At 42.5% G+C, this 18970-nt stretch overlaps 1 protein-coding gene across 2 annotated transcripts in view; it reads left to right on the top strand.

The window, feature by feature from the left end:
* LOC128732916 (transcription elongation factor SPT6) overlaps window positions 1-9214 on the top strand; it is a 298517-nt gene extending 289303 nt beyond the window's left edge. The window contains exon 10 of one of the 2 annotated variants that reach the window (XM_053826368.1): window positions 8963-9214. In XM_053826368.1, coding sequence (XP_053682343.1) covers window positions 8963-9149 — 187 coding nt within the window. In that variant the 3' untranslated portion in view covers window positions 9150-9214. The remainder of the gene's footprint in view (window positions 1-8962) is intronic. The other variant, XM_053826367.1, reaches the window with a different exon arrangement.
* The last annotated feature ends 9756 nt before the right edge of the window (window positions 9215-18970 follow it).

Consider the following 18970-nt stretch of genomic DNA (forward strand, 5'->3'; position numbering starts at 1 on the left):
GTGGTTGTAGAAACAACCGCAATAAAACTTTTGTTCTTTTTTCTGAATCTTCCAGACTGCAGTTGGTTCACACGGTTCAAAATAGCTTTATGCAATCCCTCAAAGCAATTTTGCGCTTCATAAAAGTATTTGCATAGTTCGGTTTTATAAACAGTTTTATAATAAATATAAGATGGATTTTCGGCAAAAATGGTTTGACGAAGCCAAATAAAACATTTATTGCTGTTGCTTAAAAAATACTGTTAAACCAGTTAACTAAGCAACGTCTCTCGTCAAACTTCCCTTAGTACTCCCATGAGAAGGCATAGCAATAAACGTCTCAATACAAGCTTAATCTCATTGTGGTTGCTTGTCAAGCCGCAACAAATCTATCAGTTTTAAAGTGCTCTTGAAAAGGTAATACCCTTACCAAGCATATTTTTTGCAGTTGTTAAGAAGAGTGTATAGAGATTATCACCGAAAACCTATTTTTTAGGCTAGGCTAGATTTGAAGATTAGGTTAGATTTGAAACAAAAATGCTAGCTATTGCATCAATGCAGAGAGAGCAGCAAAAATGAAGTTGATATCGATGTGTTTTCGTGTTGCAGAATGCAGCCGATGCAGTTTGGTTACAGGATATTACGATTACCTAATCGAATTTATTTGCGTTGTTTAAACAACAACAGGCTAGTTAAACATATTTAGCATAGTTTCATGCCTTATAGTTTTGGAGAGCGGAACGAAAAGCTATATCAGTTTATGGTGGCTGCTGTCAAGTATCGAAAAATCCAGTTGACTTTATTGCTGCTTTCAGTCAGTGTAATAAAGCTACTTGCACTTAACATTACTCTTATAGAGTTCGAAAAAAATCCTGTAGAATATAGAGGCTACATCCAAATCGGTTTAAAGCAGCATTATAGTTTGCCTGAAAATTGTTTTAAAATTTTTCTGAAGAGCACTAGTCATTAAAATGATTTTACAGATGTTATTAGGCAGATGCTTTTTATTTGGCCATAAAAACCGTTCAAAGAATACAATCAAAATCAAATTGCTGCTTTGAAATATATAGTTCTCATTCAAGTCGAAACAACCGCTATAAAACTACGATAGGATATTGTGCAGTAAAACTTAGATATCTGTAGATGATTTTAAAGCTTGGTTCCAACTCTCTCCTCTATCGTTGCCCTCTCTGGTTCTAAGTAAGGCTTTTCGTTGATTTGTTATTACTTTTCATGTTTACGAGCTTTAAAAGAAGATTTAGGGTATGAAATGGGGAAGGCAACTAGGAAGAAGCGCCCAACATAGCTCTAGCCATCCCAAGCCCCTACCTAGCGCCTCCACGTGGCCATACCTGGAAATACTTCAATTTGTATAATTGAGTAGCCAAGCTAGGAGGTGCGGGGTCGTGCGGTTTTCAGTTCCTAACCTTACAAATGTAGTTTTAGGCAACCATTAAACCACACGACTTTAATTTCAAGTATTATATGATTTATACTATTTTTTTGGTAAACTAATCTATTTTCAGAGAGTGAAATAAGGCGCTATATCCTTGGCCAATTGCAGCCTGGCTTCTGGTCTAAATGCCATTAGTTCATCCCTGAGGGTCCGGAGTATCACTTAACCCTTATTAGCAAAGATACTCCCAACGACTGTAAATAAATCATTATCTATGTATATGGGAAGCGTTTGGTACGGGAGGTCCACGCTTTCTTCCTTCCCTTGATTTCAAGGAGTTTGATGGAATTAGGTATTTTTTCTAGTTCCACTTGATTCCTTGGAATTCTCTCTGCGGTACATGCTGCGCAGTTGGCCTGGCCGTTGACAAGAAAAATGATTGATTCAAGTAATCGTCATTTTCCAGGATGCCTTCCAGAATTGGCTGCGTTAGTGTGAGATTAGAATAGATTAGATTACGAGCTTTAAAAGAAGATTTAAGAGTATGGTCGTAAAAACAGCATTGAGATTATCAAAAAGCTAATATTGCTGCTTGGGATAAACTAATAATTGCTTTAACATTGACTCAAACTGATAACCAAAAGGCTAAGAGTCTTTTAATACGTATTTAGGACATAGTTGAATCCTTTGTTGAGGGGCTTCATTTGGTTTTAATGAATGAGTTTTATTTGACACTCATATATCCCTATCAAACTTAATTGTACTTTATTCGCCATTATAGCCTATTGAAAGAGTTTTAAAAGGTCGTCCCAAACCATTTCAGGATATCTTGAAGATAAATTTATTTAATGCAATATGTTGCTTTATAAAAACAAATTAGCTTCAGTACTACCACCATAAAACTCTTATAAAATATGCCTACGGCTTTATAGCACAGAAATTGTTACTTGGGACGATCCGTCATTTGCAGGCGGAGAGTTTACACTCAGCCTTCGCATGAGCGCCCCCTTCTCTGTTCGCATACGACCCTAGTTTCCACCGGTTATCCGATTTGCACTAAGGAACGTATCCCGGATGGTACCACGAGGAGGTAGAGATAGGAGTTTCTAAATAAGAGGCTGTGGAACCTTGTGGTAGTTCTGGAGCGCATTATTCAACCATTTACCATCAATCCATTTACATTAGCATGTTTATAAACAATGCACATAAATATCAGTATAAAGTAGTTCACATGGGGCCGTCCATGAAGTAAGTGGACTATTAGGGGCAAGGGATCGGCTAAAAACAACGCATCATACAAAAAGTATGAACGAAAATAACCCGGAGAGGTCTGAAATAACTAAAAATGAGTTCGTAGTCAATGGACAGCCTTTATATAGCCAGTAGCGTTTCTAGGGTTAACAAGGGGGAGATATACGAAGGGGCGTATCCTAAGGGGGCATACCTATTTGATCATTTAACAAAAGTAACCATTACTTCGTTCGAGAACCCGCGGCCGCAGAACATGTGGCCTATCCCACCCCCTCCCCCTCCTTAAAACTGGCAGTTTATACATGGTATAATATATTCGTCTTATATTAGAGTGTTTATTCAAAGTATCTGAAATTTCTGGAGAAAAAGTAAAAATTAGTTTAAATTATTTAGCAGACCTACGATGTTGTTTGCTCCAAAATGGATGATGCAATCTAATCTGTCAAAATACTCAATGTACTCAATAGTAAAGAATGTGAGTGTGCTGGTGTATACTGACGTATTTTTGTTGTGTATGTGAAATCCACAAATTGGATCGATCATTATGGCTTGGCACAATCTCACCCCCGTGAAGCTCGAAAAGTATAAAGTTTCAAAAAATATTATTTTCGTAATCAAAACTTATCCAACGCATAATAACCTTTCAATACATTGTAAATGATTAGTTTATATACCTTCAAGATAGCAAGTTGATGCGATTTCTTGTTTGGGTTGGTTTATTCTTCTTCTTCTTCAGCAGCATAGAGCCGGGGTGGCTCGTGCTGTTTCAAGCACTCGTCTCCATTCAACTCGGTCTTGGGCCACTCGTCGCCAATTTCCTAGTCGTCTCAGAAGTCGCAAATCGCTTTCGACCTGGTCGAGCCATCGTGCACGTTGGGCCCCCCTGTTCCTGGTGCCGGTGGGGTTGTTGAAGAGGACCGTTTTCGTCGCACTGTCGTCCGGCATCCTTACGACGTGTCCGGCCCACCGTAGCCTGCTAACTTTCGCTAGATGTACGATGGGAGTCTCCCCAAGCAGTGCCTGTAGCTCGTGATTCATACGCCTCCGCCACTCTCCGCTTTCAGTTTGTACTCCGCCAAATATCGTCCGCAGCACTTTCCGCTCAAACACGGCAAGGGCGCGTATGTCCTCCGTAAGCAGCGTCACGGCTTCAAGTCCATAAAGAACTACCGGTCTAATAATGGTTTTGTACATTGTTAGCTTCGTGCGGCGGCGTATGCTTCCTGATCGTAGCGTTTTACGAAGGGCAAAGTAGGCCCGATTTCCCGCTTGGATGCGCCGCTGGATCTCCTTACTAGTGTTGTTGTCCGCGGTCACCAGCGATCCCAAATACACGAACTCTTCTACCACTTCTAGTTCGTCGCCGTCAACGGTTACCGTCCGTGGGAGGCGCGCATTTGTTTCCTTTGAGCCTCTTCCTTTCATGTATTTGGTCTTCGACGCATTTATTTTTAGCCCAATTCTCCTAGACTCCGCTTTCAGTCTGGCGTAGATTGCCTCCGCCGTCGCAAAGTTCCTGGCAATGATATCGAAGTCATCTGCAAAGCCTAGAAGTTGGCTACTCTTGGTAAAAATCGTGCCTCTCGTTTCAATGCCCGCTCGTCGGATCACCCCCTCAAGAGCGATGTTGAACAGCATGCAGGATAGACCGTCACCTTGTCTCAACCCTCGTCGCGTCTCGAAGGGACTCGAGAGTGTCCCAGAGATGCGTACGAAACACATCACTCGATCCAATGTAGCTCTGATCAGTCGCGTCAGTTTGTCCGGAAAACCGTATTCGTGCATTATCTGCCATAGCTTGTCTCGATCGACTGTATCGTATGCTGCTTTAAAATCGATAAAGATGTGATGCGTGGGCACGTTGTACTCCCGACATTTCTGCAAGATCTGTCGGATAGTAAACATTTGGTCCGTAGTTGCGCGAGCCCCCATGAAACCCGCCTGATAATTCCCTACGAAACCTTGTGCTATCGGTGACAGCCGGCGTAACAGGAGAGTACCTTGTAGGCGGCGTTTACCAGCGTAATACTACGATAGTTGCAGCAGTCTAGCCGATCACCCTTTTTGTAGATGGGACTAACCACTCCTTCCATCCATTCCTCCGGTAGCTTTTCCTCCTCCCAAATCCTCGAAATAACCCAGTGTAGAGCCTTTGCTAGCGTTTCCCCGCCATGTTTATAAAGCTCTGCCGGTAGGCGGTCCTTCCCAGCGGTTTTATTGGTCTTCAGCAACCTGATTTCTCGTTTGACTTCTTGGAGATCAGGTGCTAGGACATCACTATCTTCCGTGGGCGCTCCTAGGTTAATTTCCGTTCCGCCTCCTTCTGCGACTTCGCCATTGAGGTGTTCATCGAAGAACTGCTTCCACCTGTCGACCACCTCGCGCTCGTTTGTAATTAGATTCCCTCCCTCGTCCCTACACATGTCAGGTTTCGGTGTGTAGCCCTTCCGAGTTTGGTTCACCTTCTCATAAAACTTGCGCGTGTCATTAGCTCGGAATAGTTGCTCCAATTCTTCATGATCTCTGTCCTCCTTTTGGCGCTTTTTTCTCCTCAGGATCGTGGTCAACTTGTTCCTAGCTCGTCGGTACTTGGCCAGGTTCTCTCTAGTGGCAATACTTAGATAATTTTTCCAAGCATTTTTTTTCTCCTCCACCGCTTGTTGGCATTCCCCATCAAACCAATCATTTTGTGTACTCCGAGGCTCAATACCTAGTGCCGCGGTAGCGGCCTCTCCGATGGCCGAGCGTATTCTGCCCCAACCGTCTTCGAGGTTTGAAGCACCTAACTCCTCGGAAGAAGGCAGTGCCTCATTCAGTACTCGCGCGTAGTTCTCGGCAGCTTGTGGGTTATCTAGCTGCCTAATGTTCAGCCGAGGAGGACGGCTTTGACGTGTCCGGTATACGGTGGACAGCTTTGAGCGCACATGTACTGCTACTAGGTAATGGTCAGAATCAATATCCGCACCCCGACGGGAGCGTACGTTCGTGATGTTAGAGAAGAACCGGCCCTCTATGAGAACGTGGTCAATTTGGTTCATTGTACGTTGGTCAGGTGATCTCCAGGTGGCTTTGTGGATATCCTTGCGCGGGAAAAAGGTACTTTGGATCACCAGGCCTCGGGAAGCTGCGAAGTTTATACATCGTTGGCCGTTATCATTTGTGTCGGTGTGCAGGCTATGGGGTCCTACCACCGGTCTATACATTTCTTCCCTACCGACCTGGGCGTTCATATCCCCGATGACGATCTTGATGTCCCGTGACGAGCAGCTGTCGTACGTTGCCTCCAGCCTCGCGTAGAACGCTTCTTTCTCATCGTCGGGTCTACCTTCGTGCGGGCAGTGCACGTTAATGATGCTATAATTGAAGAAACGGCCCTTTATCTTCAATACACACATTCTCTCGTTGATCGCCTTCCAATCTATCACGCGATCCTGCATTCCGCCCAGCACTACAAAGCCCGTTCCCAGTTCGTTGGTAGCGCCACCGCTCTGGTAAAACTGGGCCTTTCCGCCACGGATCTTCCATACCTTCTCTCCTTTGCGACAGATTTCCTGCAGAGCTACGATGCCGAGTTTGCGGGGTTCCAGCTGTTCAATCAGCACCCGCTCGCAACCTGCGAAATTTAGCGATCTGCAGTTCCAAGTCCCGAGTCTCCATTCGTCGTCCTTATTTCGTCGCCTAGGTCGATGCCGAATATTCCGCTCCGAAGATGCTTGAATGTTGTTAGTTAAGTTTAGTTTAGGTGTGTAGCCGTACTGGGGCAACACTACCGAGTCTCGCGATGGGGCTGCCATCTCATAGTGCCGAGACGCACTATTCCCGGTTAGTATACGACCTTAGTTTCCACCGGGGTTGGTTACCCGATCTCCGCTAGGGTTGCTCGTATTCCGGCTGGTACCACGAGGAGGTCGGGATCGGAGTTGCTGGATAAGAGGCTAACGACCACTATGGGGTCTATATTCCGCATTATCTAGCCGTTTACCAACCGGGTTGGTTTATGCGGGACATTTTTTACAAGCGTTATTTCCGCGTATTTTTGATCGCGAACTTTGAAACCCTGTTTAGGCTAAATAGTTTGCTAATATTATCTGTGTTCCATTCTAAGTTATGAATAAATGTGTTATGTTCATCAATATTTTGAATTTAGGTTACCAGTTTTTATAGATATAATAAATTTTCACAAATAAAAATTTTTGGTTTTTGGCACAATCTCACCCCCGTGTCACAATCTCACCCCGGATGGCGGTATCAAATATTGATAGATGATGTACCCGACGGGTTCCGGCCGCGTTCGGGTATCAAAAAAAAACTTGCTTCGGGTCGGGTACGGGTTTTTAATTTTTTTTCTTAATCGGGTACGGGTCGGGTTCGGGCATTCAAAGTTTTATACCCGACCATCTCTAATGGATACCTGAAGAAAAACTTAAATTAATAATGAAACAACTTATGGAAACTCAAATGATGCAACTCTATTATTTTCGAAGAACTGTGAATGTGTGTAGAGCAATTTCTACATGTTTTTCCGTGAACTGATAGTTTAACAAATGGTTTGCAATGAGTGTTTCGTCGATTTAACATTGTTTTTAGTACTTACGGCACTTAAAAGGACGTAACTCACTTTAAAAAAGCATATATGTCGGCAAAATTTTGCCGAGGTTTGAACAGCCGCGATGAAATGAAGTATATATGGGCAAAAATAGAAAAATCTCAACACCAGTCCTTCGAATATAATAGAGTTGCATCATTTGAGTTTCCATAAGTGCTTTCATTATCAATTTAGTTTTTTCTTCAGGTATCCATTAGGGATGGTCGGGTATAAAATTTTAAATACCCGAACTCGACCCGATGATTAAGAAAAAAAAAATTAAAAACCCGTACCCGACCCAAACCCGCAAGTTTTTTTTTGATACCCGAACCCGGCCGGAACCCGTCGGGTACGGGTACGGACACGGGTACCCGACCATCTTTAGTGTTAAATGTGGTTAATAGAGATACCCGACCCGACCTGTACCCGGTTTCAAAAAAGAAAATTAAGAACCCGTAACCGATCCGAACCCGCAAATTAATTTATTTCAATTCCCGATCCCGGCGGGTACGGGTGCGGGTTTCGGTTAAATTTTCCGTCACCCTACCATCTCTAATATCCATGAGCATTATTTAAACATGTTTCGGCCAGAGTTATCACTGTATAGTAGGAGGTGCTCCATGAGCTAAAACGAAACAAATAATTAAAATAACTTATATTTAGCTTACCTACTAACAATGTCGTGTGGTTCGGCCATCACCCAAATATGCAGTTTTAGAACAGGCAGCCGGGAACCACCCTGCATCGCACCTCCTAGCTTGGCTACTCAATGGAGCATTACCGGGTAAGGCCGCATGAAGGCGCTAGGTAGGGGCTTGAGATGGTTGGAGCTATGTTGGACGCTTCCTCATTTGCCTTCCCCACTTCATACCTAGAAAGAGGCGCCACCGTTGTTAGGTAAAAATTTCATGTATCTGTTTGGGAAGCTCGCCCAGTTAGTTCCGGGGTACGATGCTGTCCTAACAAGCCAGTCGTCGTATGTTCGAATCTCGACTGGGCGATGCCGCTACAGAGTTAATAGGAACCTTGTGTAGTTTTCATGTACTCTAATAACCGGCTGCGAAGTCTGTCGATAAAGAAGGGTCAAGTTCTGAAGCACACATACACATGGCTTTGTTTTGCTGGCGTTTGGGATGCGTTTGACTATCGTAAATAACATCGTTGCCAGTTTTGAGCCTGAGTTACCAAACTTGCGCTCGAGACACGAATGCTACGGCCCTGTATCATAACAAATACGCAACAGTAAATTTACAATTAATGGATGAGGTTGAACCGACTTTTTAAAAAACCCGGGCAAGTTCCGTATAAATTTCAGCAACAGCTTGCTTCGGAATTAAACCAAATAGAAAAAACGAAATTATTATTAGAGTTGATAGCAGTCAGTGGGGAACACATCTGATTCCGGTGGTAAAATCAGGTGGAGGCATAATGCTTTGCGATGAATATAAAATGACTCTCAATCGTTATTTGAAGGATGTCAGTACTAGAAATACTCGGAGTATAGAGATACGCGGAAACAACCATCTTGGGAACCAATCGAGCAGCGAGATCTGATAAATTCCAATTTAACCGCTATTTTTTTATTTAAATAACATTGATGAAATAATACAGACTGTGTTTGAGCTGTAATAAAAATTATTTATTGGTTTACCAACCTGATGAACAAATTGTTTTTGTACATAACACTTATCAAAAGATGAAATAGATGTATATGCCAATTTAAAATAGTTTTTTTTTTCTTTTTATTTCAGTGCAACTCACAACTCACATGCCGAAAATCGTGCCCACAGTAATTTCGCAAATCGAAGCAGTAGTCAACGACAAATTGTTACTAATAATACTGCAGATCTTGGAACATCCAATGTACAGAGATCAAGTAATGTGACGCAAACGACACTGGCGACGTTAGGTGATTCTACTCCATTGTGGGATGAATGAATTATAGCAAAGTGCACAATATACAATGTAAGTCCATTCTGTGGATTTTAATGAATAAATAATCTCGAATGGCTTTAAATGTAGTGCGTGTCTGTTATAACAAATTGGAGATAGGGCACTGTTACAAATCTTTTGTACAATGAATAACTCTATATCACAATAGCCTTTCTTTCTTACCGGCTTGGGTCGTCCCGGTTGGTCTCCTGGAAAAACCTTCAAAATGGCGGACTTTCTTCCCACACCAATGGTTACTGAGCAGAACAAAAGCATAAGCAAGCAAACTTCAAGACACGCAAAGGAAGTTTTTTTTATTTTTTTTTTTCAGAAAAAGGGTTAGTATTTCACTTTTTGTACTACTTACGCATTTTCGCTGAAAAACGCTCTTCTGGCACACCGCGTGCGTGGGTGGTTGCTGCTACTGTTCTACGTTGGTCGACTTTGAAAACGGGAGATGCGAGGTGATCCAGGGGAGGGGCTATCTTCGACGGTCAACTGGACTGTAGACGGACGCAGCGGCGTCCCGCTGGGAGAATAGGGTATGCCTCACACTACTGTTTTACCTGACTCACTGCGAATATGCGTATTATTGAAATAAAACGTAACCATAATCGTTTTAATCGTTTATAACGCATATGCAGTTAATATCGATAACAAACGATTTTTTATAAGTTGTGCTTTTGTTATTGCATTTAATTTGTAAAAAGTTAAATAAATAACAATTCAGTTTCACAATACAATTATTGCGTACTACTGGCACATAAAATATAACGTTTAAGTACGTTATTTTTAGTGATAAAAATTAACGATATTTTCGATACAAGGGCGATATTTTTCGAAACCTTTCAAACCAACACGATCCCGCGAACACAACGCATATTCGCAGTGAGTCAGGTAACACGTAACACAGTAGTAGCTCCTGCTACCACTGCACTGACTGGTTCAGTATTCACTGGGCCTAATAACGAACGGCCAATGTCTGCACTACGCATAGCCTAATAACGAGCGGCTTAGTAGTCATTTAGTAATGCAAAGCCTGATGACGAACGGCTTGCGTTTCACCCGGAGGCACGGCGCACAAACGACACGACTGCCTACACTTCACGGGCAGGGTCAACAATAGTGTACTTCACTTTGATTTACAATTCTTCCTTCGGCTCTTAGGCCACGAAAACTAAATACTTCCGTAGAGTATTTTACTTGTTTGGCACTTTGATGCTTTTTCGGTTGGCCCCTTAGCCACGCGCACTAGTCACCTCCGGGTTAAAACTTTTCATTTAATGATCTCCCGCACCGGCGGTTGCGGGCTCTTTTATCCATGATCGGTCCGTTTTCCATCCCAGACCCTCTCTCCCTCGCATCGCATCACTCCGTTGTTTTCCCTTCAGATCGTCGTGGTTCTTATGCTAATTATAACATTTTTTTTATTTTTTTATGTTGGTGTTCCGATCAAACTTTACCTCAATTGTAAATTTAAAGTACAGTTGCATGCAAAATGTTTGATTTGTATTTTTTTTCTTAATCCTAAGTTTAATTTAATCATTTAACAAGAAATTTTGCATGCAATAAATAATTAACAAAAAAAGGAAAATGATTTAAATAAATAACAGGAAAACAATTTTTAATAAATAATATTCGAGGACACCAACTTGGGCTATTAAACATAAAATAAACATCTCTCAAACATGCAAGCACAGAGAACTGACATTTATTTTACATTCAGACATTTATTTACAAGAAAAATAACAATATAAATTACGGTGATTATCAAGCAGTGACCAAAGGGTTTTATTGTGACCATGGCAAAATATGGTCACAGCACGGGAGGGTATTTTCGGCCCATTAAGCGATGGCATCTATTTTTTCGGCCTATGGCCTAGTTCTAGTGAAAGAACAGGTGGTTTTGACGTTCTTTGAATAAAAAATAGTAGATTACTTACTTGACCAAACTCGTGATTTTAGTCATGACCTTGAAATGCGGTCAGGCATATATTAATATTTTTTTTTGGAAACGATGATTCTACAATTGATGAAGGGACGGTAAGGGAAAGTAATGAAGAAGGATTTTTTGGGAATGGGGGGGAAAGAGTGGAAAGAAAGTGGGGGGGGGGGGGGGTAATAGGTAGCTACGCTTAACAAGTTGTCGTTGTGACTCCTATCTTTTGTCCAATGCTGGAAGGTGCATGGGTCGAACCAAGCTATAATCAGAGATTATAACCGGATTTGAACCTTACAGTCTTAAGAAAATAGTTATAACATATTAAAATTGTATGCCAGCAAAGTACTTTTATTGGCGAAAGAAAAGGCATATAGACTGAATTTAGAAACCTACTGAAAATACCCTCCCGTACCCTAAATACTTGAACATGTTAAAAATAAAAATATTTTTATATGCATATTCCACGATTATAGAAAGTCGAAAACTTCTTGTCTTAAACATTATTTGTTCACAAAAATATTTCTGAACTCGTGATTGCCTTTACACGGTATGTATTTCTTTATACGTCGACTCATTAATATTCGCTGTTCGTTCTGTATTTCAACGTCATAATCCGCTCACTAAAATGTCCAAGACTCGCCTTTGCGGATGATTTGAAGCTATTCAATAGGATCCATAGCACTACCGACGCGCTATTTCTTCAAGAACAACTTGATATGTTTGATAACTGGTACGAAGTGAATCGTATGCTGCTCAACCCAGTTAAGTGCTCTATGATTACGTTTACGAGGAAAAATCAGCCGTTACGTTTCGACTATAATATCAACGGAATTCCAGTTCAACGAGTCGACCATGTAAAAGATCTCGGTGTATTATTGGATGTTGAATTAGCCTTCAAACAGCATATATCGCTCATTGTTGCCAAAGCCTCTAGGCAGTCAGGCTTAATTATGCAAATGACTCGTGACTTCCGCAGTATCGAGTGCTTAGTAACGCTTTACGGGTCGCTTGTTCGGTCTTCATTAGAATATTGCTCTGCTGTATGGATTCCTCACTACAACAATGCCATTCAACGCATCGAAAGCATCCAGCGCCGATTCGTACGCTACGCGCTTCGAATGCTGCCTTGGAGACAGCCCACGAGGAATACACGATACCAGGATCGCTGCCAGCTCATCCGATTAGACACCCTCGAATTACGCCGAGAAACAGCGCGCACCATGGTAGTTTCCGATATCCTGACTTCCAACATCGATTACCCCGTCATTCTTCGTCAGATCAATCTGAATGCACCATTAACCCTAAAGCGCTCGCGTTAAAAAAAAGTTACGTAAGCGGTCGCGTCGTGACTTGAGTTCACGGCGAATAATACTGCCTATATCTCAGGACTGACATGAGATAGAAGGTTGCGGGTTTCGACAAAGTTGTTTATCTATTTAAGACGCATCTGAAAACGAACGATAAAGTTTGAGAACTGATCCGCTAGATGGCGCAAATGGCGACCAAAACAAATGATTCTAGAATCTCGATACTAGAATCTCTAATATCTCGGGACTGAGAAGAGATAGAAGGTTGCTGTCTTTGGCAAAGTTGTTTATCTGGACGAGATCAATCGAGATCAAATTCGGAACTGATACGGTAGATGGCGCTTATAACGAGCATATTGATTTTTTTGGAATATCTTAGAGTCGTGACGAGATAGAATGTTATTGTGTTCTACAAAGTTATTTGTTCGAACAAGACAGATTTGGTAATGCATAACAAAGTTTGAAACTGTCTCACTTGGTGGCGCACGTGATCAAATTATAATCTTATGATGATATCTCATGACCATGATACGATAGAAGGTTGCGGTTTTTGACAAAGTTGTGTGTCTAGACAAGACGAATTTGAAAATGATCGGTCAAATTCGGAACTGTCCCGCTAGATGTCGCAGTTGGTAAAATCATATTTCTTTTTGCGATATCTCAGCTTATGTCGAATAAACGGTAAAATGGCTAATCTGGTCTGGAAGAGAACACCAAAATGTTTGCAAATAGTATTCTTTTGGCGATTTTCCCAAAACAGAGTTTGTGAATCATCGACATTGTTGACAAACTGAATAATGCACATATCTCACGTAGAGATACATGATACTTATTCAACTTACCCATGTAGGACTCTTACGATACTTTTATTTATATCAATTTATTAATGTGAGTCATTAGTTATTTAACAATCAAGTGTACAGTTTCATAATGAATATGTCATTAGGGAAGTTTGCTTCCCTAGTTGGACATGTGCATTCCATAACCTCTGTTCATTAACTCCACGAGGTGCCGGCTGGGGTACGCAACTTCGGTTGTCGTATGCTAACAGGAAAGGGGCACAGTGGCTCCCGCCCACATTAACCCATTATGACCCGGGTATACCTAAATTTGGACCAAATAAAGTGAAACTCTGTAATCTATTATATTATGGCTCGAATGTGTCGGGAAATGCAAAATCGTCATTTGGAATGCTTTCAAGGCCAAAATATCGCAGGTTAAATATTTTATAGGCTCAGTTTCAAATAAACAAATTACAAAGTTTTTTACAGATTTCTTATCGAATTTTGTGATAGACTTTACATATAAATACTAATTTACATGTCAGGCAATGTTTCGTCACTAAATGTAGACTTCTTCATGCGTTTTGGAGACAAAAATTTTTTCGCCATTTTTTCAAATTTTTTTCCGCCATTTATCACAACTTTGCACTGTTGAAAATACAGATGAAATGACAAAAACTGACAAATTATAGCACACACACATCAGATTGATGTCTTATCTCTCTTGTAGTGATATATTAACAATGCTAACTATTGACATTCAGCAGTAAACAGGTTTTGAAGACGAGGTATGATATATCATACGCTGGGTCATAATGGGTTAAGATGGCAGCCCCATCAGCGGGATAAGGACCTTAGGTTAACAGCCTACTGTACCAGAACACACAAAAAGTTAATGAAAATGAAAGAAGAAATCTCTCCGGATTATTGGCAACGACCTTTAGCATGAAAACACATGCTAAATCCCGAAGGGAGACATCCAAATTCACATGGGCGACTTCAACGCGAAGATTGGCTCAAACAACGCGGACCTTGAACGCGTCATGGGACGTCATGGCCTAGGAGAGATGAGCGAAAACGGGGAGCTGTTTACAGAATTCTGTGGTAATAACGACATGGTCATTGGTGGATCGCTCTTCCCCCATAGACCAGTACATAAAGTCACGTGGGTTTCCCGCGACGGCCGAACAGAAAACCAAATCGACCACATCAGCCGGAAATGGAGAAGGAGCCTTCTTGACGTACGCAACAAACGCAGCGCTGACATTGCATCCGACCATCATCTTGTTATCGCTGAGTAACGTCTGCGCGTCGCACGTGTCCAACGACGGGAGGAGAAAGTTGGGTGCCGCTACGACGTCTGCCGATTGGAGAATCCTGAGGTGAAACGGGCCTTTGTTGAACAACTTGAATCTCGAGCCTCGGAGTTGCCATCTGGTGGAACCGTCGAAGAGCAATGTACCGGCATCAAGAACGCCTTCATCACGACCAGTGATGAAACCCTCGGCAAAGCGCGCAGTGGGCGGAGGGAGTGGATTTCGGATGAAACTTGGAGGAAGATCGACGAGCGGAGAGAGGCGAAAGCCGGCATTGAGCGAGCGCGGACCAGATCGGCTAAGACAGCTGCCCGTCAACCTTATGCCGAACTGGAGAGGGCTGTTAAACGTGCTTGTAGGCGGGACAAGAGAGCCTGGACTAACTCCCTAGCCGAACAAGGAGAAACCGCCGCCGCCAATGGTGATATCCGTTTGTTGTACGATATTTCTCGCCGCCTTAGTGGTGTCAGGATGAATACAAAGATGCCGCTAAAGGACAGAGCTGGTCAGCTATTGACTGACCGTACAGAACAGCTTAAGCGATGGACTGAACATTTTGAACAACTTTTCCGAGTTTCAAATGTCAGAGACCAACAAAACCAGCAGCGCACGACGCCTACAGTTCGTCGAATAAATCGCGTGAACTTGGAGGCGCCATCGCTGTTGTATGATCGCATGAAATTGTAGCAGCCATCAAGAGTATGAAATCCAATAGAGCGCCAGGGATAGATCGTATTTCAGCCGAAATGCTCAAAGCTGACCCATGTTTGTCAGCCCAGATGATGCATCAGCTTTTCAGCAATATTTGGGAAACCGCAACTTTTCCGGTGGACTGGATGCAGGGCATATTGGTCAAAGTCCCTAAGAAAGGAGACCTAACGGAATGCGGTAACTGGCGTGGCATCACGTTGCTCTGTATTACTCTCAAAGTACTCTGTAAGGTAATTCTCAACCGGATCCAGGAGAAGATCGACGCTACTCTCCGGCGGCAGCAAGCTGGATTCCATGCTGGCCGATCATGTGTAGACCATATCACAACGCTCCGCATTATATTGGAGCAGATCAACGAATTCCAGGACTCTCTTCTGCTGGTGTTCGTTGACTTCGAAAAGGCGTTCGACCGACTCAATCACGAAAACATCTGGGGCGCACTTAGGCGTAGAGGAGTTCCAGATAAGCTAGTCCATCTCATCGAGGCTCAGTACGAGGCGTTCTCGTGCAAGGTTTTGCACGATGGCGTCTTGTCCGACCCCATAAGGGTTACTGCTGGCGTGAGACAGGGCTGCATTTTTTCACCGCTTCTGTTTCTCATCGTTATGGATGAGATATTAGTTGGAGCAATGGACAGTAGACCAAATCGAGGATTGCCTTGGAATCCTCTAACGATGGAGCAGCTAAATGACCTCGACCTAGCCGACGACATTGTCTTGCTCGCACAACGGCGAAACGATATGCAGAGCAAGTTAGACGACCTCTCCGAGAGCTCCCAGGCAGCAGGTCTCACAGTCAATGTAGCGAAAACTAAGTCTATGGTAGTGAACACTGACAATTCCATCAACTTTACAGTAGCGGGACAACAAGTTGAGCAGGTAGCCGTCTTCCAATATCTTGGTAGCCAAACAACGCCCGATGGTGGTACAAAGACTGATATAGCCACACGGATCAGGAAGGCCAGGGGTGCCTTTGCAGGTCTGCGAAACATTTGGCGCTCAAACCAGATCACTCTACGTACGAAAACCCGAATCTTTAATTCAAACGTTAAATCCGTACTGCTGTATGCCTGCGAAACGTGGTGCGTCTCAGCGGAGACAACGCAAACACTGCAGGTATTCATTAACCGGTGCCTGCGATATATTATTCGTGCCTGGTGGCCTGATAATTGGATATCCAATGAGGAACTCCATCGTCGGTGTCATCAACGGCCGATAGCCACAGAAATTCGTGAGCGTAGGTGGAAGTGGATCGGACACACCTTGAGGAAAGGAGCGAACGAGGTTTGCAGAGCAGCACTCGACTGGAATCCACAAGGACAGCGTAGAAGAGGCAGACTCAGAGGCTCATGGCGACGGAGCTTAGCCAACGACATCCGGGCTGTAGACGAGAACCTGTCCTGGCGACAGGTAAAAGCCATGGCGGGTAACCGTCAGCAGTGGAGATCTCTGATTTCATCCCTTTATTCTGCCGGACCGGCGGACATGGACACATAAGTAAGTAAGTAAGAAGTTTGCTATGATATGTTGAGGTAATGCTTTAAATATTCGAATGTTAGAATTATGTTGACACTTATCATAAAACAATACTAAACGAGCATTTGTTTGTTTTATTTCCTGCTATGATAATGAGAATGAAAAATGTGCATTAGATTCCTAAAAATCCCGTAATATTCTTATTACGGTCACTTATATCATACAGGAAATAACACACACGTAATACTAGGAAAGAGTAAAGAATTCGAGCCCCAATAAATGAGTATCAAGAGAGTGCACGCAAGAGTTGTAGCGTTAGCAAAACAAACAGCTTTGGTTCTCAGGGGGCTGATATGACGTCACATTTTCATTGCTCACATGAAAAAGGCGGCAAACGCAAAGCGATTTCACGAAGCGAATTTAACTAACCATTTTCACAGTTTCAAACTAAATCAAACTAAAACTAACAAAATTTAACTATTTACACATCCGACTCGGTTGTCAGCTTGAGCCCATGTATGAAGCTGTCAGCTTGGGCCCGCTCTATGTTGGCTACGTTTTTTTGTACAGGTTGGTATTGGAAGTGTCATTCCCGTGTTTGGTTCTATCATCAGTGGCGACTTGTTGGGGTTTAGATTACCTGTTCAACCAGCGAAAAATACAATTTAATACGCAGCTTTTTATTATCGCATTTTTATATTTTAATCAGGGATGGTCCGATCAATTTGATTCAATTTTGATTCAACTGACAGTACCGTCTCAGCCGAGCGAAATTGGACAAAGTCATATATGAGACATTTGCAGAACTAGTTATTATCTACAATTTTGCTGAATCTTTTGTTGTATCTTTTGTAGTTACGGAGTTACAATGCTAGTACCTCATTAGTAACTAAATGAGCGTTCACTTAGTTAATAATAAGGTACTAGCATTGTAGCTCCGTAACCACAAAAGATACAGCAAGACTTTATTCAGCAAAATTGTAGATAATTACTAATTATATAAATTTCCCGTACATAGCTTTGTCAAATTTTGCTTCACTGAGACGGTACTGTCAAATGAATCATAATTGAGTCAAAGTGATCGGACCATCCCTGATTTAAATCATAAAACAAACAGAGGTATTCACGTAGCGCTTGCTATGTTGCGTAAGCGGTGTATTTCGTGTACATTTTTTTGGATATTATCACTACGACCAGCATTTTGATCTATTGTGATCATTTCGTGTACATACTGCCACAATTCACATTACAGTTCCGCTTCCTATGTAACAACGGAATACGACGGTTTACTTTACTAGCAAACGCGTCTCAGAATTTTACCAACCAAATTCAAGAATAACCACCTCACTGCGAAGTTGTTCAATGCTAAAGATGAACGAGTTAATGAGAAAACTTTGCGGATAATGCATGTCAACCGCGCTCCATTTTCAAATCCCCTTCGTACCAACACCTTCGTTCCGGTGCTAATCTCTAAAGCAACGTTCAAACGTCGTGTTGAACGTTTTCCTTATTAGCTTCGCAACTAAATAAAATGGAATCAAAGCGCAGGCCATAGGGATATGTGGTAGTAAGTTGTTCAATGCTGAAGATGAACGAGTTAAGGAGACAATAATGCGCCCGCGCTTTCGGGTTGAAGCTTTTTCATATTCTCTTTTTATCTCCTTCGTACCAACACATTGTTCCTGGTGCTAATTCAGTATCAAGAATCAACAGCAGGAACAAGGTGTTGGTATGCTTGTGCATTGAGATCTCTAAAGCAACATTCAAACGTCGTGTTGAACGTTCTGCTCATCAGCTTCGTAACTAAACTAAATTCGTATTGCATTGAATATGCGTCGGTGCAAACGAAATCATGAACGAGTGATGAAAACAATTTTGTCGGGCTGAATTTTGTTGCCTGTCCTATGAACAGGTTGAACATGCGGACGAGTCGCCACTGTCTATCATCACGCACACATTAATAATTGCAAGCATCAACGTTGTCATTAAGCCTGCCCGCCAAGTTAGCTCCGGGCTACGATGCTGGCCCAACAAGCCAGTCGTCGTATGTTCGAGTCTCGACTGGGTGGTGCTGCTACTGAGTTAATAGGATCTTTGCACTAGCCCAGTGATTTTCCTGTACTCTAATAACCGACAGCGAAGTCTTTGGATAAAGAAGGGTCAAGGTAATAGGTAGCTATGCTTAACAAGTTGTCGTTGTGACTCCTATCTTTTGTTCAATGCTGGAAGGTGCATGGGCCGAACCAAGCTGTAATCAGAGATTATAACCGGATTTGAACCCACAACACCTGCCA

The sequence above is a fragment of the Sabethes cyaneus genome, chromosome 1 (assembly GCF_943734655.1).
Source record: "Sabethes cyaneus chromosome 1, idSabCyanKW18_F2, whole genome shotgun sequence".
NCBI lineage: Eukaryota > Metazoa > Arthropoda > Insecta > Diptera > Culicidae > Sabethes > Sabethes cyaneus.